The following is a 26,533-nucleotide window of genomic DNA, read 5'->3' on the forward strand; positions in this document are numbered from 1 at the left end:
TGGGATGATTTAAAGTATAATTGATTTTGATTGTACAAATTATTCAACTTGAAGCTACAATTTATAGTTTTTGTTTTCTACAATTGATTTTACTCTTAAATTATTCAAAAATTTATATTAATAACCACATGGCACGTGTTGTAATGTAATAGTCTTCAAGTTTTACACATGGCCGTGCATTATAATTATTATAAACTATGTATCAACGATAACATGTCTCGTGTATTAGTATTAATTTAGTCAGTGACATTTTAGTTTATATATCTCTCATATTAGATACTTTTTCTCCTTTCTCTTTAGTGATAACAGCCACCACCATCAGCCACCATGTGAAAATTGGACGTTCTCCACCATATTCCGGTCACCGATGGCTACCATAACAGCGTCATCTGTATCATATCTCCATCCTCTATCTATCTATCAAATTTATTTTCATATCTGAGATATTTCTAATTTTTCAATCACCAACTTCTAACGCAGATCTTGAACAACACAAATCTTTTTTCACAAAACTTTCACCATAGAAATACTCTATTATATTTCCTCTACAAAACCCATGAAGAATTTTTTTTAAACAAAGCAAGTACGCCGGCAACCACCGTACCAGAAACCGCCATGGCAAAAACCGTGTTCGCCGCTGATATGCCCTTAAGGTCAGCTTTCATATTCATATGTATAAATGATCTCATGTTTAAAAAAATTTGTTGTTTTCAACTGTTTTATATATATTTTTTTGTTTAAAATCAGATCTATGATTAAATCAATAAAAATAAAATATTTACATCTACACTAAAAACAGAAATAAATAATTTCTTTTTGGATTTTATGTTTAAATGATCTCATGTTTAAATAAATTTGTTGTTTTCAACTGTTCTATATGTATTTTTTTGTTTAAATTCAGATCTATGATTAAATCAATTAAATTAACATCGGCTTATTTTACAGAACATCGGGCTCTACTGTTGACTGGAGAATGAGCAACTTGTACATCTCCTGCAACATTAAGTGGAAGAACAGAATATGAAGTTTAGTAAAATGTATAAGAGGATAAAGTGAACAAAAGCTCTTAATGAGAGAAGTGTAAGATTTTATTCTTGAAATTTTTTTTGGATCTATGTTTCTTCATCATATAGTAATAAGTAATAACATGTTATGAATTTTCCCTCACAGTAAATAATTTTAGAGTTCTGTAAAAAACAATAAACATCTAGATTTATGTTGTTATCTCGTTATTTTTCTCTACTTTCTTTGTTAATAGTTATGATTTGTTAACAAAAAGACATAATTTGGTAGAGAAAAAATGGTGTTGCTGTTAGCCTGCTACTGGAACAAAATACTCATTAATTAAACTTAAATGGACTTAAATTTGGTGCTTATCTTTTTTCCTATTTCCGGATTTCTTAATGGACATGTTTCTTGTTCAAAAAAAATATCACAATGAGTTACCTGGATGGACAACAACAACATCAATTGAGTTACCTGCAAAAAGAACATTTGTTGGAGAGATAAAAACTTCATTTGATTCGTAAAAAGGTATTGTAACAATAATTTGTCATCTTTTGTTTTATATTTACAGAAGAAAGAAGAAAGTGTGACGTGTATTTTAATTAATGTTCAGTTATTAGAATTTTGTGTTGCATCAATATTGAAAAGGAAGAAGTTGAAGAAAAATAGAAACTTATTTACCTATTTGTAGAATTTGTGTGGTTATGAACCTAAGGAAGAACAAACATGATTGTTTGTTAAAGATGATATGAATAGAATAAAAAAAGAATGAATATGTATAGATACAAAATTGGTGTTATTGTACTTACCGGTGTTTTTTTTGTTTGTGCAGAGAAGAATGTTTTTTTCAACTTTTCTGCAAAAACAGATTGGAGTTTAAGATTACAAAGACATGATGAAAATGAAGAACAAAATGATAGAAGAAGATACATGAGGAAGTAAATGAAATTTGAAATGAAAGGTTAGTAGAGAGAGAGAAATAAATTGCGAAAGAGGTATTGTTTGAGGAAAGAATGAAAGATGTTGAAAACTTATGTATGAGAATTTGAAATTTGAAATTGATATTTGAGAGCCAAAATAATTTGATATAGGCATATTAGTTTATTAGTTATACAACTTATCTCATTGGTATGGGCATGATATGTGATTTTTTTATTGGGAGAAAAGACAGCTGAGAAGCTCTCCCATGTAATGCGGTTGGTGCTTCACAATCACTATATTTGTAATTATTGTTTCACATTGGTATGGGCATGATGATTTTTTTATTGTTCAGCATGTGCAAGCAAGTTTAAAAACATATTATATTCAACAAAGTAACTTTAAAAACATATTAAGACTTCATTTGCCCTTTATTCCTGTACGTGGTAGTTCATAAGCATAGGACATAATGGGAAATTTCACATATTTAAGAAGAAAATATCAGTTTTACCCCAAAATTTGAGATGATTGCATTAAAAAGAGATTAGGGCATAAGTGGGTTTTCCACAACATGTTTTTTTCTTATATTAAAGGAGATTCAACTTCCTATATATACTAAAGATCTTAAATCAATTTGGCTAAAAGAATAAGCATAGCGACTACTTACAGTTGGTGGGGTTGGTTTGACGGATTGGTAACGGTCCACAAAGAGTGATACAAGCAGTAAAAACAACATTTAAATGTGGATCTACTTTCACAACAAGTGATGCTAAGGTTAAACTTGTCATGACATATAAAATGTGGTTAGTATTGTGGGATCAAGGATCCCCGTACATACTTTGTGAAATTTTGAGTCAATTATTTTTGTCATAAACCAAAAAAAAACTTAGCCTATTTAGCTCGATTCCATTTTTGGGCCATTATTATTTTATTATAACAAAATAATCCATGCCTTAGTGTCATATCAAAATTCAAAAGGAAGATTAATTATACAAAAACAAAAGGAAATTACATCCATCATTTTATTGTATATAACTATGATCCACATTAACTCGTAACAAATTACTCCACAAGTTGGATTGGGTTACTCTCATCTTGATAAGGTGAATCCATTTTGCTCTCTAGTATGGATGATGCTAATGCATATATTTGCCTACATATGAATGACTCATGTAAACTTATTTGATAATTACATATTTCATTTTATTCTAGACAAGTCATTAGCATATGATTACTCCACAAATTTTTTGATGACTGGACGGGCTTTATACATAGCCTTTAATGGGACTAATCTTGACAAGGTGAAACCACTTTCTTCTCTCATATCAATCTCCTTTTCATCCATTCTTTTCCAATCAAAGCATTGAATCAATAAACCCAAAGTCAAGCTTATTGCACGCATAGCCAACACTTCTCCTGGACAAGCCCTTCTTCCTAACCCAAATGCAATTAACTTGTCTAACTCTCCTTCTTTCTCAAACCTCTCAGGCTTGAAACTTGTGGCTTCACTCCAACTCTTAGGGTCTCTATGAATGGACCAAGCATTAACAAGCAATATAGTGTCTCGTGGAACTTTGTATCCTCCAATAATACAATCATCTGAAGAAGAGTGTGGCAATGACAATGGAGCAGGAGTGTACAACCTAAGTGTCTCGTAGATGATATTTTTAAGGTAAGGGAGTTTTGGTAGGTCAGATTCATCCAACAAACGGTCTTGACCTACATTGGTTTCTATTTCATACCTTGCCGTCTCTAGTACCTCTGGATGAGTCAATACACAAGATAATGCCCACTCTAAAGTTACAGCTGATGAATCTGTTCCAGCAAGAAGCATACCCTACAAGCAAAACAATCCAAATCCAAATCCAAGTAAAAAAAAATGATTAATGATATATAGTGATGCTTTCCTATATGCAAACAAATATATTTTTAATAAATCAAAATTATTTAAATTTATTTTAAAGTATTATTTATTTGTCTTTTTTTTGTAATGGTTAATGTTAGGGCAAATTCTATGGTATGCCCAAAATTTTGAGTGTATTAGTACACAAAATCTTTAAATTAACGGTTAAATGAGTTATTTTTTGAAGAAAAAATTATTTTCTATCACCTATAATTATAATAACTAAATCTTATTAACGAAAAACGCCGACGAAAGTAGTTGTTTGATTAATATTTACGCATTTGTTTGATTATAATTATCTTAACTCAAACGCTACTCAACCCCACTATTACTTAACAAAAAAATTGTGTTTTTAGTCCTCAACGTAACTATTAAAAGCACATAGTTTTTGTAATTTACGCTACTAAAAAAATAACATATTATAGGTACTAAAGTTAAACAGTCGTGATTTACAAGAATCAAGAATATGTTTAACCCAAATATATTATTAGTAATAAAGAAAATAAGACTAGCATAGAAAATTATTATTACCAGAGCAAGGCCTTTGATGATTTGATCAGTATAATACTCAGGTTGTGATTCTTGTAAACTTAGAAGATGATCTATCATAGTATTTGTATGCTGGTTTTTGTTGCGTTGTTCTTGAATGAGTCCTCTCAAGAATGTATCAGTTTTGCTACTAATTTTCTTTAGTCTCTTCTCCAAATTTTCAAAGTCAATCAACCTAAGTATTGGCAAGAAATCATTCTTATTATTAGCCCCAGACAATTTCAGCAAATCAGTCACCATTGCTCTAAATTCTTTAGCTTCTTCCGCATCCGTCATGTCACAATCATCTCCATAGTATCTCTTACCCGAGATCATTCTCATTATGTTATTGAAAGTCATATCAAAGAACCTAGATCTTAGTTCTACTTCGACAAACTCTTTAGACGACGATTCTTCAGCTAGCTTTTTTACAAGCCTTTGAGTCTCATCCCTTCGGATTCCGGAGGAACTATTGATACGGTGGTTTGAAAGGACATCAATTGCGGTAATGCGACGAAGGTTGCGCCAATGTTCACCGTAGGTTGTTGATCCTAAGGTGGTATAGTTGTAGAAGATGTATTTTCCGGAGAGAAAACGGGGTCTATTAGCTAGGACAACGTCGTTTTTTGTAAAACATTCTTGGACTAAAGATGGTGAAGAGACAACAACTACAAGACGTGAACCAAACCAAAGTGAAATGACATCACCATATTTTTTAGATAACCCTTTGAAGGTGTGGTGGAGGGGACGTTTGAGGTGGTGGAGATTGCCAATTATGGGAAGGGAAAATGGGCCAGGTGGGAGATTGTTGAATTTTCTTGATTTGAAGAGAAGGTTGAAGATGAAAAATAGTGCAAGGTAGAAGAGAGAGTAGGAAAGGATGGAAAATATGTCCATGGCTCTTGATGTGGTTTTAGCTTGTGATTCTCAAATGCTTATATAATAGTTTGTTCATATGACTAGTCACCCTGCATGGTGCGACCCATGCAATTTTTCTTTTGGTGATGATATTGTGCATGACATACCAATGACTTTGGTTCATACAAATTAGGGGAAATTAATTTAATTGTATATTTACGTACACAAAGACTTTTTAACCTATTAGCTTGTTTTTCTTTATATAAAATTATTTGTTGTCAATTTCATTGTATCATCTTTATATAATGATTTTAAAAATAAGTTTAAGTATTATAAAATAATAATCAAAATGTTTAAAGTTGAGCTTGAATTTAAGAAAATAAAAATATTCAAGGCAACAAGGCTAATATCTTCATTTTTCATTTTATAATTAAAAGTAATGAAAAGTAGAATTTGATTGTGTATACTGTTATGTCAAAGATGATTCCTATTATCCACCAATTTATAAATGCTCTCATGAGACTTTTAATATAATTAAATTTAAGTTAATATTTTTTTCGTAATATAATACTATATAGAAAGTATAATAAGATAATATTATATCGAAAGTATATTAAAATAAATTAATATAAATGATATTACCTTACATATATGCACATCATAATTAGAGTAAATATTCAATTTAGTCTCTAATGATTTACTCGCGACCCAATTCAATTATTGCCACAAAGCATGGAATAAGTTAGATTATTTATTAATTTCGATTCATTATAACATAGGGATTAATTTACCTTGTAATTCTATAATATAGGGATTAATTTGCCTCGTAATCCTAAATTAAACCTTTGTTCACGTAAGAGCATTTGGAAGAGGTTGTGAGGGACTTCTTCCAACTTAATTTAAGGTTTTACGTTGCAATTTAACTTTAAAAATGCAACAATGTTAAATTTTTTAAAAAACAATTTTATCATCTATTATAATTGTATCCGACTCGAAAGTCACTACAATTCTATGCAAAATACTCAATTCACACGAAAAATATATATATTTATTTGCGTAATTAAGTGCAGTCCTTAGGATTACGTATGACAAGAAGTTTTATTTGAGCTATGAATCAAAACACATGATGTTACAAAAAAAGAATCAAGACACGTGTTCATAGACATAGACAATTTTTGTTTTTTGTGGTGATAGACAATTGATAAGCTATGTATGGAAGTCCTCTAAAAAAAAAGCTATGTATCAAAGTACAATAATACACAAGATCTCCGTATTCTTATCTAATTGTTTTGGTGCAACAATATTCCTCTTTTACTTATCTCTTACACTAGGACTATTCCTCTTTTACTTGTCTCTTACACTAGGACTAAGTTTCTCCCTCCAAAAATAATAATAATAATAATAATAATAATAATAATAATAATAATAATAATAATAGGAGTCACACCTAAAGTTTCTACCTCAACCTCTAAATGTGTATATTCATTATATCTTTCACTTTGAAACTTGCAAAACTCAATGGAATGTCCTCTTTAAAGGCTGGTTGAGTATTCTTATCATCGCCTCTTGAGATTGCTCTGGATTATTCTTAGCATCGACTCTCTAAGTTGATGTTGAGTGTTTAACATTGCTCTAGACGACCACACTTCTACATGAAGCTCAACTTGCATGTGTCGTCATTTTCAAGGGGATATACTTCATCTCTTCCCCAGCTCCCAACATGACACTATTAGGACACCTACATCCTCAAAATACTTTAAGGCATATGCAACTTGATCGAAGTCATCACTGCCCTCACTTAGGACAATCCTTACTGAAGTGGTCGGTTTGGTGACACTTGAAACACTTGTGTACTTCGACTTGACACCACCTTTTTATTTTGCAAATTTTCTCTACTCTCACCTCTTCCTATTGGGACATTCAAGCCTTCGCCACTATCATCAACATTCAAGTTGTTAAGCTCAATTAACTCATTCGTTCTTTGTGCCGCTTGGACCTCCACTAAGGTGACAATGTCCTCTTTACCATAATCTTTGAAGTGCTCAAAGGATCTAGGGAATGAAGATAACAAGAGTAGAGTTTTGTCCTCATATCATCAATCCTTACTTCAATATTCGCAAATCATCAACATTCTTGTTAAATTCTATCAATTGTTCGGTGATGGTTTTTGACTCCATCATTTTATACGAGTAGAGTTGTTGTTTCCAAGATTGTTTATGAGCTAATGATTTGGCCATATACAATGACTCTAACTTAGTCCACTTTGATGTCTGATTGGCTCCTTTGCGACTTCTCTCAAAACTTTATCTCTGAAGCACAAGGCAATGACACTCCTGACCTTGTCTACCATTTCAGCTCTGAAGCACAAGACAATGACATTCTTGAACTTATCCACCATTTCGGTTTTGCTTTCTTGCAACAAGATAGCAAAAAATACAGTGTCACCCGTCAAGGCTTCTGCACACTTTTGTTTAATTAAGATTGCTTGTTTATTTACCATAACCCAAAATTGTTGTCTCTGGTAAATTTTCAATATCCCGCTTGGTATACATGGTGCTTACTTAATGTTTTGTTCTTATTTCCCAACAGTGGATGTCAATTGTTGTGAATTTGATTAAACTCACACCAATGCTATGATGTGTGAAGAAAAATTAGTAGAAATCAATAACCAAAAAAACTATGACAATAAGAAATAAGATAAAGAAGAAGAACGAACAAACGAACACCGCATATTTGTATATCCATTTCTGACCAAATTTTCTTATGTCTTGGGGGAGAGCATCTCTTCAATTCATTATCAATGAGTATCTTACAAAGCGATACAAGGGTTACAAGAAATAAGCCTTCAACCATAAACCCTAATTTCTACCGTGTTCTCAATCTCTTCTCTTGAATAGGAAACTCAATGATTTCATTCTCCAAGGTGTTTAGAATGATTCAAAATCCAAAAGTCTACCACAAAACACTCAATTCTTAACTTTTGACTAGCTAAGAATTATTTATTTTGGTGAAGCCTAGTTTGCTTCACTCCTACCTCAAGTTAGAATTGAAAACAAGTGTTTTGTATATATAGGCATCACTGAGTTTGCCTTGAGCTTCAAAAACAGTTTTGCGGTCCATCAAACTTGTCGAGCAAGAAAACAAAACAAGTGGAAAAAAAAAACCATGTTTGCCTTGTGCTTCAAGAAATAGTCATGTGGTTCGTAAGATTTGTCAAGCAATGAAACCGCCTCACATTTCAGCTTTATTGAGAAACAAGTAGTGGCTTTAGAATGAAAATGGCTTGCATTTTCCTAGGAATGCTTCCAACACGGTTTTGAGTCACACACAACAACTGTTTATCATTGTCTTAGGATAATTTTTTTAGATTACCTCTACATATAAGTTATAGATTCCTTATAGGTTGAATCTTTATATACTTAGACTTTTTGTTTTGATTGTTTTGTTATTTATTATATTTTTCTTGTTGAATAAGTTCTTTTTGTGCTAACCCTCCAGTTCAAAGGCAAAATCAGACTCTAATAATTCAGAGTTTGGTAGAAGGTAGTGTAAAAAATGACTATTTTTACCAAATTAATCATATAAAGTATTTATGTATTCATAATTATCATAAATATAAAGTAAAAAATATTATACCAAAAGTAATACATGTAATATTAATTAAAGGGCAAGGTTGGAAATAATAATAATAATTAATATCATATTAAAAATTTAATGTGACTTTGTTTTTTTTACAAACATGACACTGATTGTAAGAAAGAAGAAGTATTATTTATATCATTGATAATAAGTTGCTTGGGTGCATTTGTCAAAATCGGGTGCATTGATGTTGATCTCCCTGCATTATGAGTCAGGGATTTGAATTTTAAGTTTTGAAAAATCACATTTTGAGTCTTGAATTCAAACTGAATGTAATCCCACTTACATGTTTTGAACTCAATGGAGGTGATGCCGTCACATTATCACATGATAACAAAAGCCATTTGAAAATTTTATACAAACCATTCGTCAGAGTTTGAGTTCTAAATCCAAATACTGAAAAGGCCATATGCACAATGAGACAAGTCTTGTAATACATATATAGATTTGTTTTCACCATTAAACAATAAGTTTTATTTGAATTAAATATGATATGATATGATATGTCTTAGTGATCTAATTATAAAAAAATAAATTTGTGCATTATACAAGTCTAATTTACTTGTTCCTTAAAAAAAAATATCTAATTTATTTGTATACATTCAACAAAGCCCCTGTCCAATTATTTATTGATTTGTACACATAAATCATCTTCAGAGAAATTAGCTCTTATAAAAAATAAATCTGCAGAGTAGAAACCTTCAAACGTTTATATACTCTATTTATATCATTTTCACTATAGTTTAGTGATTAATGTCATCTTTTGGACACGTAAACTTTGATTACGAGACTGAGCAAATTGTCTGTTTTCATCATCGAATCACTGATAAAGTTAAACAAAAGATTTGATTCCATTGCCGGCAACACTATACTCCCTCCGTCCCATATTACTTGACCTATTTAGAATATTTGCACTATTCATGTAACATGCTTTGACTCTATTTTTCTACTAATATATAAAAACAAAATATAGCATATAAGATGTTGTTAGATTCGTCTCGGTTAATATTTTCAAAATATCAAATTTTCGTAATTTTTTCTACTAGATTATTAAAGAAATTTAAGTTTAAAATTGTGCATTGGCATACGTGACAGAGTCAACTAGGTCAAGTAATATGGGACGGAGGGAGTAATAATCTACGTTGTACTTTTTCATTTGCCTTCTATGATCATTTCATCGACTGAATAATATAATATACTCACATTAAGCATTGGTTTTGGGTTGTGGATGTAACTAAATATAATTAAACTATTCAAAAATTATAATATTTTTTTGTCAAAAAAAAATTATAAATTTTTTAGTATTGTGATTTTCTTCAACAAAACCACTATTTTAGGTCATAAAATTGAAAGTGTATGGCACCTAAAGACTCCAAATTTACAAAATATTAAATTGTTCTCCTAAATTACCTAACATCAGTCAAAGTACTCTCTTTAGATGATCAACACCACCTCCTATAAGAAGTTAGAATAAAATACATGAACCGTTGTTGACGATCCGCTGACCTTCCAATCCATTATATGGAAATGAAACTTTTAATGGAGATGGTGTTGATCCTCTCTAGGAATTATTTTAACTAACACAGACAATCTCAAAGAGCAATTTGATATTTAGTAAATTTGAGACCTCAAATTGGTAGACATTTACAATTTCAAAACCTAAAATCATGTTTTTGAAAGTAGATGAAATTTTCTATTTACTAAGAGAGCAAGTTAGAAAGTGACTGTTTTTTTTAATTATTATTTTGGACTAGGCTAGAAAGTACGTGAGCCGAGAGTTCAAAAAAAAAAATCTCTCGTCGATGAGATCCAATAAAAAAATACCTTTAAATTTAATATGTGATTTAGATTTGTTAAATATTTACACATTTCAATACAATCTTCTCCGCCACGAGTAGAAACCCAAAAAAAAAAAAAAAATTATTCATTATCTTCAACATTAAAAACTTATGACCAGTGCTGCAAAAACGCAGCAAGTACAAACTTATTTTTTTTTTTTTTGGTACAAGTACAAACTTATTTTATTGTGAAAAATCCGAACTTTTGAGAACTGTAATCATTCTTTTTGTGTGGAGATTTTCCAAAAATAAAATAAAATTAAAGACACCTTCATATTTTTCCTTTCTCGTTGTTAATTTGTTGTTCTTCTTATTTTGGTTCACAAAAGCCTAATGCAAAGTATGATCAAGATTAGAATAATGCCACAATCACAACAATGCTGGTCGCATTGGCTGCGTTTGTGAGCTGCACCCTTTCTTTATGATGCCATCACCGCGGCAGTTGTGTCATTAATAAGACTCACTGAGACCCTAGGTAAATGGATTATTGGTCCTACCGTGGCAGTTATGGATTGACATCAGACACCGCCATTAAAGTTCCGAATGCCCCTCTGCTCGAGGGACCACGGCTATACTGGTTCCGGTGCAAATTCTTCACCACCGCCACCTTGGGCCAACCTTTCTAGTCACCCCTCGTCCTCTTTGCTCTTGCATGATTCTGCTTGCTGAGATTTTGCATCTATGTTCCTATGTTGGACGTTGAAGATTATGAATAAAAATAAATTTCTGGTTTGAACTGCTGTCTAGGAATGTGTAATACTCCTATTTTTGTTTGCTAATAAATCTAAACCATAAATTAAATTTAACCGTATTTTTAATGTGCTGACTTATTAGGTCTTAACACTTCACATGAGTTGACCAGTTGGTGTAGATTTGGAACCTTTAGGTTATGACCTCTCAAGGTTCCCGTTTCAAATCTTCATGGTGCCAATTTTTGTAAGGTAGTCAATATACAGTTATGTTCTAGTTTAAATGAGTCCCAACTAGTTGACTGTGAAATTGACACCTAAAATTAGTCGATACTTATACTAGATACCAAATTTTAAGAATAAAAAATTAAAAAATTGGGGTTTCACCTTAGGACCTAGAAAGCAACTATACTAGATACCAAATTTTAAGAATAAAAAATTAAAAAATTGGGGTTTCACCTTAGGACCTAGAAAGCAACTATTAAAAAGGAAATTTATTCCAATATATAGTAAGAGAAAAAAATTGATTTATTTTAATCGTCCAATCCAGCTGCAAGGAGAAAGGTGAAGTTGGGGAATACAACAATAAAAATGTTATACTTATCAAGCACCATGTGAAAACAGGGTCAACTTGTTGGGTGCATCAGACATCTAAAAAGAACATGATCGTTTATACAATCAGGTTCACCATGTATAGAACATCACAAGTAAAGCAAAATCTCAATGAAAATGACTAGAGTGACAAATTATGCAAGTTCGAAAATCAAAAATAATTCAGGTTGTGTGGGGAACTGAGGATGTTGAAACCGTTAAAAGTTATATTTTGTTGCAGGTACCAATAAAATTATATTTCGATCTTCTATATACTCCATATATATTCAACAAAAGTTAAACATACTGCTGACAGATTCTTCAAGATCACATTGATAAAGGAACAAAACGCTGAGAAAGCTAAAACCATGCGAACTATAAACTAGTGATATCAAATTCCACATTCAAGAACATGGATTAGTACAGAAGTTATATTATATATCCCGTGTTAATAGAAGTCGCAATACATAATGAAGATGGTTGAACGATCTTTGTGTTTTTTAATCAAAAATTGAACAGTGGTCATGAATTGAACGGTCCCAGTACACAATGAAGAGAGCACATGAACTCTTAACTAGCCGAGACCCACCTACAATAGAAAGGTATCAAAGCAATAAGTCAAACAGTCAATACACAAATCACATAGATGCTGAGACAGAGATGTTGTGCAGTTTTAATGAGGTTCACGACAGTAACACCCGTCAGTAATTGTCAAACCAAAGTATGGTAAAAAGGACGAGGATAAGTTAAAAAGAGTAAAGGAATTAATAAAGACTAGAGTACTTCATATTCAAAAAAAAAAAAAAAAATCCAGATTTGATACACAGCTATTAATATCTAGAGCATCATAAACAGAAATCTCAAACCTAATGAATCAGATAAACAATCCTCCAAATACCTACAAACAAATAAATTGTAACTGATTTGTGGATAGCCAACGTATTCAGAGCCCTCGGCTTTTCCTTTAATACCTCTAGTTTTTGGAAAATATAATATTTAGCAATACCCCACTTAAATAATTTCACAAAAGTTACTTTCATTGTTGAGGTGCAACAACAGACAACCGAGTCAAATGTGCTGGCAGTATTTAGGAACTAAGGAAAGACTGCTAGTTCCAGAAAAATATATCCATTTAAGCTACAGAATTACATGATAAGCACTGTCAATGAGTACTAATGCTAAGTGAAAGGGAGACTGAATGTTGTAAAGAACAATGTCTATAACATTCTTCTGCTAAGCAGTTCCGAAGTTTAACCGACAATAAAATGATGCAATAGATATTTAACTAGTTCAAGGCTTGGCACAATGGTGTGGAGGTTAAGTTACAGGGCATTTAGGGGTTATGAGAAAGCAATTAAAAATCTAAACATGTAATGTCCAAGCTATATAAATTTTGGGAGCAGCATATGTATTGGAAATTGCAACCACCATAACTTACTTATTCCACTACTGACAGGATAAAGATGTTAGTGCAATATTTTTCTTTCTTAAATCACATGGTCACGTTAAAAATTTACAATATGAACAAGTAGAGATTCTCATACATAAAGGTGATGGTACATGAGTAAAGAAAACTAAGGCATGAAATATGCAATGGCACGATAAAAAATAAAAATGTGGCAGAAAATAGGAGATAATTAACATACCATTAGCGCTCACTATTGGAATCATATGTGTCGCTTTCTACTTGGCTTTGAATTACCATTCCGGCGGTTGCCTTTAGCCATTTTAAACTTCTTTTTCAATTTCTTCCCTATTCTACCGACAGGCTTCAAGGAAGTCTTAGTCTGATTTCCATCAGCCATCTCCACATCTTGAAAATTCAAAAACAAACAAACACATGCTATTATATTTTCTCTCCAAGCAACCAAATGCCAATTCATAATTAAAATAATATAAAATTGGAATTTTTCTTTAGCAAGACAGTTTTATCATAAAACACGCTGTCTTCGTTGGAGTAGTCAATCACGGACAGAAAAAACTGATTTTCTGTCCGCGCTGAATCTTCAAAAGGAAAAACAACAAAGGTGTTTTCCCCGGCAAAAACAAAATCAGTGCCAAGAAAACTCCAACTATGAAATTAAAGAAAAAAACTTGAAAACGTAGAAAATAAAAGTACTCGATAATCATAATAGCTTCAAAAGGCTTAGAAGAAAACAAAAATGGGTTTTTAGGGCTCATATCAAGTGTAAATTTTGAAAGATCTGTCACAGTGGAAAAAAAACCCAATTCAATTTGAAAGGACTATAAGAGAAAGAGAAAGAGAAAAAGAAGGAAGACGAAGATAGAATCTGAGATACCAAAGCCAAACCCCTTTGATGAAAAGGTGTTGGCAGCACCTTCAAGTTCCAAGCTTCTTGTTTGTGTTGTTTGTTTTGGAAGGGTGAAAAAAGTAATAATATATCTATCTATGGAATTGGGTATTCCCACTCGAGTCCTCTCTCTTTCTAATCACTGCCCTACTCTTTCGGCTCGGCAAAACTACTAAAACACTAAAAGTGGAGAACAAAGGAAAAAACAAAAACTCACTTATATTCCATCACTCATTTTCTATAAGGGTTGCAGAAATAAAAAATAATTTATCCTATTTAAAATATTGGACCCGTTTGGATTGGCTTATTTTTTAGCTTATGCAAATAAATAAGCTTTTATGTGTTATTCATAAGCTTGTCAAGGTAGTTTATGAACAAACAGCTTATGAAGATACAATTTTAGTTAGTGAGAACTTATGAATTAACATAAAAGCTTATTTATTTTGTATAAGCTATTTTTCATAAGCTCAAAAATAAGTCAATCGAAACGGGTCCATTGTAAATGTTGATTTTTGCTACCCTACATTTGTACTAAGTAAATAATTGCAGAATGCAGAACAATAGCAGTTTGTTAAAATTCCGCTAAACTAAAGAGATAACATCACAAAATGAAATAATAATAATAAAAAAGAAAAAAGTGGTACCCATGGCGTTGTTGTTGATAGTTGAAGTGGAAACTTCCATGGTAGTATTTGATGGCTGAGAAACTTGAAGCTTAGGAGCAGCAAGAGCAGCTTCTTGAGCAGCAAGTTTAGCAGCTTCTTTCTTGTCATAGAAAGGTTCAACAATCTCTCTTCTAATAGCCCTAAGCCTCTTCTCCCTCTTCGATCTCATTGACTTCGCCATTTTTTACTCTTTCAATTTCCACTTCCTGCTTCAATTTCAACAAACAAATCTTTAATACGAAAATTGTATAAGTTAAAGAGGAATGAAATAAATAGAAGAAAGGGTTGTTAGATTACCTGGTTAGGGTTTAGCGTCAAAGTGAATGCGAGAAAGAAAGAGGCAGAGGCAGAGGCAGAGGCAGAGGCAGAAGGGTTTGTACTAGTCGTAACCTAAGGGTGTAATTGTCTTTTGAGACGAATGAATTTTGTTGGGCTTAATTTAGTAGATATGTCAAAATGGTCCGGGATATTTTCTTCTTGAGATTAATACACTCACTCCCAGTTTTTCCTCCCACACCCCTCTTTCTATTTACTCTTACGTATTGATCATATTTTACTTTTCTTTCGTTCAAACTCCAATGACACCAAATGAAAAAATATAAAGTGTACTATGAGGGTGAAAACTTCAACTACCTTAAAGTTTTGTAGAGTAAAGTATTCAACATCAAGAGGATGTTTATACTCGTGATTGTTATAAGGTTGAGAACTATTTTTTACTCTATTTGATACGTTTCGAATAATTTTTTTTTTACTTTTTAATGTTAATTTTTAAGTATATGTTATACGTATTGATGTTTTTTTTAGGGGATGTATTGATGTTATTTAGTTTGTAACATGTTATTTCACATAATATAAATATATAATTTTGAATCAATAAAAACCTAATGAATTACCTCTAAAAAAAATGAATTGATCCAATCGAACTACATTTTGTCGGATCAATTTTTTTGAAAGGAGGAACGTCACATGCAATTAATCTCGTGGAAACAAAACTTTTTTCTTGAAAAGTTGTAACGCTTGTGTGTATTTAGGGAAATGGAGGCAATGAGAGGGAAGAGGAGGAGAGAAGATGAATTATTTTAAATTTGAGTTGGGACAGTATACTTCTATACTTTAAAAATAAAATTAAAAACTACTTTTTCTATCAAAAAAGAAATAAAAATTAAAAAGTACTTTAAAAAAGCTACAAAAGATAAACTAAAAAATAAAATAAAAATTGTTTGGATAATTTAATTTAGTTTTCTTCAGAGGTAATGCTTGGGTCCCTTTGGGAAATGTGGCAACAAGATGTCATGGAACAATATGAACCACAATATCCATATTACTACTAACTTACTAAAAAAAGGGATGCTTGGCCATATCCTGAATTCAGTGGAAATGAGTTCACTGGCACCATATTCAGTTGGGACTTGCCTCACCTCCTTGCAGCCCCAAAAACTTAACCATTCGATTTCCGTAACAACATGTTCTGTTCAAGTCCAACAGCAACCACCAGTTCTTGTACAAAAGGAGAATCAATTGAAAAGAAGAGAAGCAATAGGCCTCTCCTTGAGTTTTGGCCTTCTACATTCTTTATTGCAACCAATAATACCCACTGCAACAGCAGCTGAAGCAGTTCCATGTGAATTAACAGTGGCTCCTTCAGGCCTTTCCTATTGTGATAAAATTGTAGGCACTGGTCCTCAGGCTGTTAAGGGACAGCTTATTAAGGTAACCATTTTTTGTCATTTGTTGTCACCATTTATTACTATTTTTTATAGAAGGCATATATATGATAAAAGTAGAGAAAAGTAAAATGGAAATTATATTGATAATAAGATAATGTTTTAATGTTATTTCATCAAGGATACATATAACCAATGAAAAAACAACTAACTAGCGTAACTAACTTTGTAACTAACATTTATATCTAATATTGTTAGGCACATTATGTGGGGAGATTGGAGAATGGAAAAGTTTTCGACAGCAGCTACAACCGTGGCAAGCCACTTACGTTTCGTGTTGGTGTTGGAGAGGTATTATGATTATATCCATAGTTTTAAATTGATGTTACGGTAATAATATAGACCAGCGAGAAAATGTGGCCAATGTAGTCAACATTGCGCTTGTGACACGGTTCTGGTCTTGCACAGAGCTCAAAATTCTTTATATTGCGGATGCATTAGGCATTAGCCATTTGTTACCGCAATTTAAAACCATGATTCTATCAATAGCATCATAAGCACTGTTGTTAATAGATTATTTTGTTAATAAGCCAAAATGTAAAGCTCTTATGAGATATTGATTGGTGAAATCAGAAAATTGTTAATTTCTACCTATAAGTTGTTACTTGTTACAGAGTTCACCACTGATATATATGCCATGCTCAATGTTAACAAATTATTCATGAATCATATAGGTTATCAAAGGATGGGATGTAGGCATTTTAGGAGATGATGGAATTCCTCCTATGCTTACAGGTACTTGTTTTTTCAGTCACTGTAAATTCTATTTTGTTTTATGGATCATGACATGTTGAAGTGACATTTTTTATTCTTTTCTTACGTTAGGAGGTAAACGTACATTGAAGCTTCCTCCAGAATTTGGATATGGCTCAAGAGGAGCTGGTTGTAAAGGAGGCAAGTACTCTTTTTCTTCTTCTAAACAATACCTTTTAATTTGCCATCATTGTCCATATAAAGATCAAATTTGATAACTTTGGTTATTTTGCACTTTGTTGAAGTGGTTCTTATAAGGATTATGTTGGCCTTTTGTCTTCGGTTGGTGCTAATAGGTCACTCTAGGATGAAGTAATGGTTACTTGGTCTATGATTTGCTTATTCTTCAATATACAAAACTTGATTGGGATGCTTGCAAAACTGATTAAATTTGTTGTGGCATAAGGATGAAGAGAAGGAAGTGGCAGAATAAGAAAGAAAATTGGAAGTTCATTATGAGGAAAATGAATAATTTTTAGGGAGAAAGACACTTGAACTATTGATTCTAATGATAACTTAGTATAACCAGCTAGTAGCTACTTGACATGACCTATCTCTTTAAACCTGGATGTACTTGTTAAGTATTAAACTTACAGAAGATATTTCTTGATTATAATAGAGAAATTGTAATCCTTGGATTAAGTTCTTAAAGAAAGGAAATATGTGTAAGCATCATGCCATGTCCTACACTGCACATCCTTTAATCATAAAGAACATGTGAGACTGTAGAAACATGTTGATAAAACAACAGCGAAAGCTTGAAGCAAGCAAAGTGTGTTAATGGATCTAGCATAGTACTGTATCAACACAAGCTTAGCAGTTGATCAGTAGCATTGACGCTTCACATTAAAGTCGTGACATTGTCCGACATGACACTTACACACATGATTACATTCAATTATGCAATTTTTTCAAATAATTGCCGGTTTTGACAGATCCATATCAGTGTCGTGTGTTGTGTCAATAATTTATAGGATCGAAATAGTAGTAATCTGAAGAGTTATACATTACATTGTCTTATTTCTGCATCAATTTTTCTTAGCCAAGGTGAATTTATACCTGGTTTTGATGCAGGTTCATGTGTCATTCCTCCCGATGCGGTACTCTTATTCGACGTAGAGTTTGTCAGCAAAGCATGATTTACAACTCCATGGCAGTCAAATTACCTTCCTTGAATTTCCTTGGAGATCGGAACCGAGATTACTATTATTTTTCCCCTTTTAATTTACATGTTTGATGGCTGTGAAATTACAATCCAGCTGTGAATTTATTACATTTTTGCTCTAGATCACATTGATAAAGGAACAAAAAGCTGAGAAATTATAATGTTGAGAAATAAAACTAGCATCATCATCAACTTCCACATTGGATGACATGGTTATTTGTGCATAAATTAAAGAAATGTGCTAAATCATTGTTGTTAAATCAATTACAAGTTTAATAGATACACTACCAGTTTAAAAAGGTTTAACACCGTAGTCTAATTATATTTAACTATTGTGCTGCTTTGATGTATTAATTTTTAAAATATCTTAACATATTTCACTATTAAACTCATCATGTAATGTATCCTCCATGTTAAGGAGGTGGAATTAACCATTTCTGTGGACTAATATTATAATGTGCCTCAATATCTTTAATTCTGATTAATAAATAGCAACAAATAAAAATAGACCTTAGAAAGAGACATTGGATGCTAAATCCTAATGAACTTTTCACGCAAAACAAGGGTAGCTGTTGTGACTCCTTTCACTATTGTATGCAGGTGGTAACCTTCTCGACTTAAACAAAAGCACACAAAACCATTGTAATTGTAAATTTGATACATCTTGACTCATGACCTTTCCCTCATCGCTTTTCATCCAATATTATTAATTAATAATAGCATAACAATAATATAATAATGAAGACAATGTAGAATACTATCATATACACATATCATCTTGGTCAAGATTAAATCATTGGTACATGATAATGCATGCACGTTCAATTTCAAAACAACAATCAAAATGTGAACACACAACATAGGCTTCAGTAACTGATAAACCGTTTGAATTGAATCCTTTCAGATCCAAGTTAATTGTTTGCAAATGGACCAAAAAGAATGACTGAATGAGATATCCTGAAAACCATACAAATAATTATGTGTGGATCCACATTTTTTATCTCTACTGATAAATTTAGTTACCTGTTTGAAATGGGGTTTGGACCACTGGGAACTTCATGTGCACTAGCATTGAAAATAATCCTGTTTCGCTGTTGAAATCGAGAGTGTCTTCTGTTAGGACCCTTTAGTTGATGAGAAATAACAATGTCTTTCCCAGTTTCTCTTACTGCATTGTCTTCTCTTAATGAAGCAGCTATTATGTTGTTCTAGAATGGTCATAGTGAGGTGAGAAAATAGGAGTAAATAGATCAATAAGAGGGTAGTACAAGTAGAGAAGAGAGGAGATGATGTATCAGCAGCCATGCAAATTGTAAAAATCATTCAAGAAGAGTACATATAATTATCTTCGAGAAGGTGAGTGAGATATATGTGAAACATAATGGAAAAAGGTTTTGGAGTTTAATTGTATGCATTTAATCATATCTTACCACTTTATCATATTAACTCTTAAAATATCTCTTCGGATACTTATATGATGAAATATGATTGAAATTCAATAGTGTCTTCAGTGAATATGCAATGTGGGGAAACTCTTAGGCAGCACAACAAGTGACCACACCTTATGTACTATCCACAGTGCTCTAGTTTAAGATTTCAAAAACAAAAAGTCCCACACCGGAGTATCTACGAAAAATGGACAAGGAGATTATCTATAAAAGAAGCAACATGTAACGAAGGAAGCCAAAATTGAATTGAGAATATATCTGGAGAAGGATCTTCTCAGGGTAATGAAAAATTTATCATTATAGTTGTGTGTAATAGTACATATTTTTAAATATGTAATATTTTTATTTTTATTAAGCACATGTGATGTGATTTATGCACACAACTATAGTAATAGAGTTTATCATTGCTCCGAAGAAAGGAAGAGATCTTAACTCTACAACTAGTATTAATTATTATTATGCATAATTTTCTCATCCATTTTCTAATTAAAAATTGGCATAGATTCCATTTTATTTAAATGACTATGGGCCAAAAAAACTAAATTGATGGGTTAAAAATTTAATTTTTATACTTTTGAATTATGTGGTTAGAGCATTAAATTGAATTGAATTCAAGTTGGACTAATTATTATTGAGTTGAGTTGTTCGACTCTTTAACTCATTTCCAACATTAAATTTCTTCGGATTTTAAAATTAAAAAAAAAATTTGAATTTTATACTCAAATGGCATAAATTTGGCAAAAATAAAAATAAAAATTTTAAGGGCGGGCGGGAGCTTGGGGGAAGAATTCCACTTGATAGTATCCTTTGACATTGATGCTGGCATTAATTTCTTTTTAGAGGTAGTCATATAGTTGAAGACCGTGATCAAGGTTAAAGATCATGTAGAGAAAATAATTTTTCATAAATGGAAATTGAATCATACTATCATAGAAATAGAGTCTATTGAAATTGCTTGATCCTACAATTCTGAAATGTGGTCCACTAGCGCTACTTGATAAAAGATAGACTATTTAGTTTAGAAAATACCAATAAGAAGTTATTCACTGTTCACTTAAAAAGTTATATTATGTCATGAAATCAACTTAAAAACATTAGTTATCTTCTAAATTTGGTTCTATTATTCATCAATGTCATTCTTTGTTATCTTGTTATCCAAACATTCTAGTTAAGTTTGCTATAAGACACACAAATAACGTGTACGTTTCCAAAACAAGAAGAAAAAAAATGCATGTCTGTTAACGAAAGTTGTGTTTTACTCATCGATTTTGACATTTTATTTTCTTGCATTTTGCTAATATCATTATTGAAATTAACTAGGTTGTTTTCTTGCAAAATAAAGAACTTAAAACATTCAAACAAGCTTCCATTTCCAATACTTACAATACTTAAGCATATTGATAAAATGATTTTTAATTACATTGTCAAGTCTTCTTATCATAAAAGTCCAATTTCAAAACTAAAAACTTAGACCTAGTACATAATAATAAATTTAGATTAATCAAGCAAAATCACGATTAAATCATAGTACATTTTTTAATAATCTTAAAATCCTACCGATGAATCTTGGATGTATCGGAAGAGGCTAGACTCTCACAACATGACGCATCAATGTTTAAATTTTGACCGAAAGAAATATATATATTTAACGTCTGACACGTCTCAAATAGAAATGTTTAAATTTTGACCGAAAGAAATATATATATTTAACGTCTGACACGTCTCAAATAGAATTACCTCCACTTAAGGATAGCAAATACACATACCTACAGATGCCCGCGGATAAAATCTCTCATAAAAACAGAGCAGATACCTTAATAAAAACTCACGTGTTTAATGAAATTGTGTCTGCGTATATCCATTCTCTTTAATAAATCATGTAAATTATTTAAATATCGTTAGTTAAACTCTTTTTTTTTTAAGAAATCATTAGTTAAACTTAAAAGTTGTCTTTCAAATTCAGGAAAAAATATACCCTTAGGCAATATTTACACTCTTCTTTTCCTTCAGACTTATCACCTCTGATCACTTCTTCATTGTAACATATTTTGAATGTGATAAACTTTGTTTTTGGTTAGAGATAAAATGTATGCGATATATGGATATTATTATTTTTTTGGTAAAAATAACAACAAAAAAAAAGGAAACGAATGTAATTACAAAAAAAATGATTTTTTTTTTACAAAAATTCATTTAAAAAAATATAATACATGTATATCCATAAATAATCGCAGGTACCTCAAAATTCATTGATTACCTGTTTGGCAGATATCAACACAAATATGAGTTAGACATGAGGATCACCTTTATCCAACATAAAGGACAAGCAGTGGCGGAGTCAGAAAAAATGGCTTGGGTGGGTCACTAAATTATGAAACTTTTTTTGACAACACAAATGTTAATTGGAACAATTTTTAGTTGACATACAATATAAAGGAGGTTTGAAACCCCCCACAAATTCGAAGGTATGTAATCCTCCGCTAACCGGTCAAGCATAGGCATGACAAAAATCATGTACACCCTCTGGTTACTAATATAAGCAAAAATTCACTTTCTAGGTTCATTCAATAAATGATGTATGTAGTCTATAATAAAGACTACTTACATCATTAATTGAATGAACCTAGAAATTGGATTTTTGCTTATATTAGTGACCGGAGGGTGTATGTCACTTATGGAATTGTTTAAAATCCTCCGCTAACCGTTGAAAAATTGTTTAAAATCTTTCAAAAAAAACCTATGATTTTTTATTTTTTTTATTTTGGGTGAGCCACTACACCACTTTACAGAGATTTTGATGTGCCGAAAACAAAAAACATCACAAAATTGTTTAATATCTCGAAAAATAAATCTATAATCGTTAATTTTTAAATTTTTCCGGGTGGGCCGTGGCCCACCCAGCCCATAAGACCAAGTGCAATGGGGTTATTGAATATGCATTCAACATGTTTAGACCATTGGAGTGGGGGTGTTGAAAGAGATGAAAATCTGAGTTGGAGGAGTGAGGTGATGAATTCCTTCAACATGTTTAATGTCTGTACCGGGATGCCACGCGGCGGCTTTTAATTGAACAAAACGAGGCGCGTGCAGTACACGCGCCGACAACGCGCGTGACACGTCAGAGGACGTGGAGAGAGAAACAAAAATGGTTAAAAGGAAGACACGTGGCCTTATGCTATTGGCTGCTTGCATTTTTATTATCTTTATGTTTTGGACTCAATTAACTTCATTGCAAATAATTTTTTATTTTTATTTTTTTTACCAAAATTCGTATTTTTTTTTTCTCTACAAATAGAGACTTGGATCATTTGATTTGAACACAGAAAAAAAAATCAAGTTTTTCACTCTCTTGATCTTATTATTAGCTCTTCTTTTGAAGTTTTACTCCTTTTTTTAGTGAAATGGAAAATAAAAAAAAAATAAATACATTTTGTTTTTACAAAAATAAAAATAAAAAAATTAAGCGTTTTTTAATTTAATTATAATCGATAATTGTATTTTTGTGTAATTATAAAAACAAAAATATAAAATTAAATAAGAATAATAAATAAAAGGTGGTGGGGTAGGGTGTTGAATGAAAAAACCATTGGAGTGGATAAAATTGAATGGGTGTTGAATTAAGAGAGAAAATGATGTGAATGGGTGTTGAATTAAGAGAGAAAATGATGTGGAGTGTTGGAAATTGAAAAAGTGGGTGTTGAAGGTTGTTGAAATTTTACAACCATTGTACATGGTCTAAAGGGCTCCGCCTCTGAGGACAGAGATATTATATTATCTATGCTTATGATACCTATTTACATTCTTACCTTAGCTAGAGGGAATCTATGGAAAAAGTCATAAAAACCATAATTTTGGAATAAATAAATAAGTAAATGGATATTCATATTCTAAAATAATTAGATAATATAATTATGTGCACCAAGCGTTTGAATTAAATGATTAGGATTCTTTTTTCCACTTAACTAATGATTTCAAGTTGGATTCTTAGTCTAGGAATACAGGAGTGGTAAAACTTTAGAAAAGAAAAAAAAAGTCATTTGTGTGACTATATAGTGGTTGATGTATTAGTCTCTACAATTATGTAGGGGAGGTTTTTTTTATGACAACATAGAGAATATAATTTTTGTGAGTCCTTTTAGGTTAACATTTCAAATACTTTAAAGTTTTATTTATCCGTCATCCAATCATTTAGTCATGTTAATTTTAATTTAAGTTCACCCAAGATACTAGTATCTAACAAAACCTCTGGACACCAAAAGATTTTCCATTATGTTATTGTCTATTATCGAAGATCTTGAGTGTGGTACACTGATATGATAAATCAGATATTCTTACTTCTTAAAATGAAACCAAGCCATGCCAAACCCATCCACGTCCTATTCTTGAAAAAATGCTACAATGACATCAGGGAATTTGATTGGCGAACCATACTTGAAAATGACTAATATATTTGATTTTGGCGAACTACATTACCATAAGTTTGATCTACACCCTCCGGTCACTAATATAAGCAAAAATCCACTTTTTAGATACATTCATTAATGATGTATGTGACATATAATAAAGAATACATACATCATTAATTGAATGTATCTAAAAAGTGGATTTTTGCTTATATTAGTGATCGGAGGGTGTATAACTTTTACCTGTAGATAAAATTTAGTCTTATGTGTTTCATATGTTTGTCAAAAATTAGTCACTAATCAAGAGTCAAAACTTGAATTCCTACGAAGGACAACTTAATTCGAAGAGGAGTAATTTCATCTGATTTGGTTTTGTGCTCGAACGGGTGCGGGAAAGAGGAAACAATCAATCTTTTATTTCTAGAGTGTGACTTCTTTGGTAGCATTTGACATCTAGTTAACTATTGTTATTCCATCAGATATTGGTTGTTACGTGCAACAACTTTCATGCTTTCTGGAAGGACATTCGTTCTTGTTTAGAAGTGGTGTGGTGGCCTGTCTTTGGGTCATATGGAAGGAGCAAAACTCGAGAATTTTCAGCAACATGTCTTCTAAGGATCAACTTCTCAATAGTATTAAGTTTCATTCTTGATGGTGACTAAATACGCATAAGCCTGGTTTCTCTTTTGATTTTCATTATTGATGGTCTAGGCCGCCTTTGTATACACCAGTTTGTAATTGTGGTTCTGTCTTTGCCGTATTTGTTACTATGACGTTGTGTACAGTTTCTCGTTAAGCACATCTTATCCTTACTTGGTTTGGTTTTTAATATATTTTTTTTGACTTCTTAAAAAAAAGTCAAAGCTTTGTACTTACGATGCTAAAACAAATGATTTTAGAAGGAGTAGTGATATTTGTACAACCATTTGTGACAAATTACATGACAACTTTCTTTTTCTCTCTTCTTATTGGTTAAAAACAATAGAGAGAGAGAGAGAGAGAGAGAGAGAGAGAGAGGAAGAGAGAGAATAAGATGATAATGTGAGTATGAGAGAGAAAATTGTCAAAAGGTTGTCACTAAATAGTTATACAAATATCATTTCTCTTTTAGAAGGGATGAACTAACTAGAATAAATTTTTAAAAAGAAAAAAAAGGTTCACATGCAATTTGCAGCTTGTTCAGAGAAGCTAGGCTTTGTTATACTATATACCTAGGTATTAGAAAATAAATATGAACAAAAAGCCATACATGCTACGAAACAAAAAAATACAAATATGAAAGCTCAAGGACAAGGTGTATATTTTACCTCCTAAAAAGAAAAGATCAAGGTGTATAATTAAGTTCAAATAATTTACTCTGTTAGCTATACACCCGTGAACTATAGAATAAGTTTTGAAGACAAATGGGCTAGTAATATTACTGGATTTTTCATCCCAATTGACTTCTTTTAATAATATAGTATACTAGTTTTTTTTTTTTTAAGTAATAATATAGTATACCATGATCAACACTATATTGTGTTCATGTCTATTTTAATGTATTTATTTTCCTTTATCGCTGTTTTGGTTAGAATTGGATATGTAGTGGTACTATGTTAACTGTAACCAAAAGATCATAATAATAATAATACCTGTAAAGGCTTAATCTCAAGTATAGCTCAAATTTTAAACCCTTGCTCTAGAGCTATACTTGTATAAGCAGATTATAGGTTCAAAAATAATTTTGACTTATCCATCCAAATAATTTCTGCTTAACTTTGGATTGGTTTGGAACTCTGGACATAAACAACCCCCAATAATAAGATAAGATTAATTAGCATTTTTAAACATTTATTAGGACATAAGTACCATTATTAAGTAGTCAAAAAGACTCAAACCAGAAAAAGGTAAGGCTTATGGAGTAGGCAAAAGGGTGTCTTGCAACCATATAGTAATATTATACGCAGCAAAAGGACATAAGGTTTGGTTACTCAAAACCAAAAACAACGTCAAAAAAGATACTATTCAATTGATTTTTTGTTTGTCCTAGTAACACACAAACAAAGTTCCATATTAGCAGAAACAGGACGAGGATTAGTTGGAATTTAATTTAAC

The 26,533-nt window shown here is 31.6% G+C and overlaps 3 protein-coding genes and 1 long non-coding RNA gene across 4 annotated transcripts; 2 read left to right on the plus strand and 2 right to left on the minus strand.

Moving 5' to 3' along the window:
• Window positions 1–251: 251 nt before the first annotated feature.
• Window positions 252–2,277, plus strand: LOC146932927 (uncharacterized). The gene is made up of 4 exons (XR_015007286.1): window positions 252–391; window positions 481–653; window positions 946–1,533; window positions 1,838–2,277. It is a non-coding gene; the product is annotated as an uncharacterized LOC146932927 (long non-coding RNA).
• Window positions 2,278–2,917: 640 nt separating this feature from the next.
• On the minus strand, window positions 2,918–5,263 carry LOC146932928 (isoflavone 2'-hydroxylase-like). The gene is made up of 2 exons (XM_085704645.1): window positions 4,358–5,263; window positions 2,918–3,760 (listed from the first exon to the last, which is right to left on the minus strand). Exons 1-2 carry the CDS (start codon window positions 5,249–5,251, stop codon window positions 3,155–3,157), a joined length of 1,500 nt encoding a protein of 499 aa, XP_085560771.1. The 5' UTR covers window positions 5,252–5,263; the 3' UTR covers window positions 2,918–3,154.
• A 7,058-nt stretch (window positions 5,264–12,321) lies between these two features.
• On the minus strand, window positions 12,322–15,367 carry LOC146932929 (uncharacterized). The gene is made up of 4 exons (XM_085704647.1): window positions 15,244–15,367; window positions 14,926–15,152; window positions 13,616–13,782; window positions 12,322–12,558 (listed from the first exon to the last, which is right to left on the minus strand). The coding sequence occupies exons 2-3, from the start codon at window positions 15,125–15,127 to the stop codon at window positions 13,637–13,639; spliced, it is 348 nt and encodes a 115-aa protein (XP_085560773.1). The 5' UTR covers window positions 15,128–15,152; window positions 15,244–15,367; the 3' UTR covers window positions 12,322–12,558; window positions 13,616–13,636.
• A 931-nt stretch (window positions 15,368–16,298) lies between these two features.
• On the plus strand, window positions 16,299–18,786 carry FKBP13 (FK506-binding protein 13). Its single transcript, XM_085704639.1, has 5 exons — window positions 16,299–16,656; window positions 16,869–16,961; window positions 17,345–17,405; window positions 17,496–17,564; window positions 18,498–18,786. The coding sequence occupies exons 1-5, from the start codon at window positions 16,324–16,326 to the stop codon at window positions 18,560–18,562; spliced, it is 621 nt and encodes a 206-aa protein (XP_085560765.1). The 5' UTR covers window positions 16,299–16,323; the 3' UTR covers window positions 18,563–18,786.
• Window positions 18,787–26,533: the final 7,747 nt, after the last annotated feature.

Source organism: Medicago sativa, chromosome 4, assembly GCF_051527215.1.
Source record: "Medicago sativa cultivar Bolivia chromosome 4, Bolivia_mono, whole genome shotgun sequence".
Classification (NCBI taxonomy): domain Eukaryota; kingdom Viridiplantae; phylum Streptophyta; class Magnoliopsida; order Fabales; family Fabaceae; genus Medicago; species Medicago sativa.

Coding starts and splice junctions, on each gene's coding strand:
- LOC146932928 (XM_085704645.1), bottom strand. CDS start 5,251: ATGGACATATTTTCCATCCTTTCCTACTCTCTCTTCTACCTTGCACTA. Junction 3,761..4,357: donor TCATCAAAGGCCTTGCTCTG/GTAATAATAATT, acceptor TTTTGCTTGTAG/GGTATGCTTCTTGCTGGAAC.
- FKBP13 (XM_085704639.1), top strand. CDS start 16,324: ATGAGTTCACTGGCACCATATTCAGTTGGGACTTGCCTCACCTCCTTG. Junction 17,406..17,495: donor AATTCCTCCTATGCTTACAG/GTACTTGTTTTT, acceptor TTCTTACGTTAG/GAGGTAAACGTACATTGAAG. Junction 17,565..18,497: donor AGGAGCTGGTTGTAAAGGAG/GCAAGTACTCTT, acceptor GTTTTGATGCAG/GTTCATGTGTCATTCCTCCC.
- LOC146932929 (XM_085704647.1), bottom strand. CDS start 15,127: ATGGCGAAGTCAATGAGATCGAAGAGGGAGAAGAGGCTTAGGGCTATT. Junction 13,783..14,925: donor TATCAACAACAACGCCATGG/GTACCACTTTTT, acceptor TGAATTTTCAAG/ATGTGGAGATGGCTGATGGA.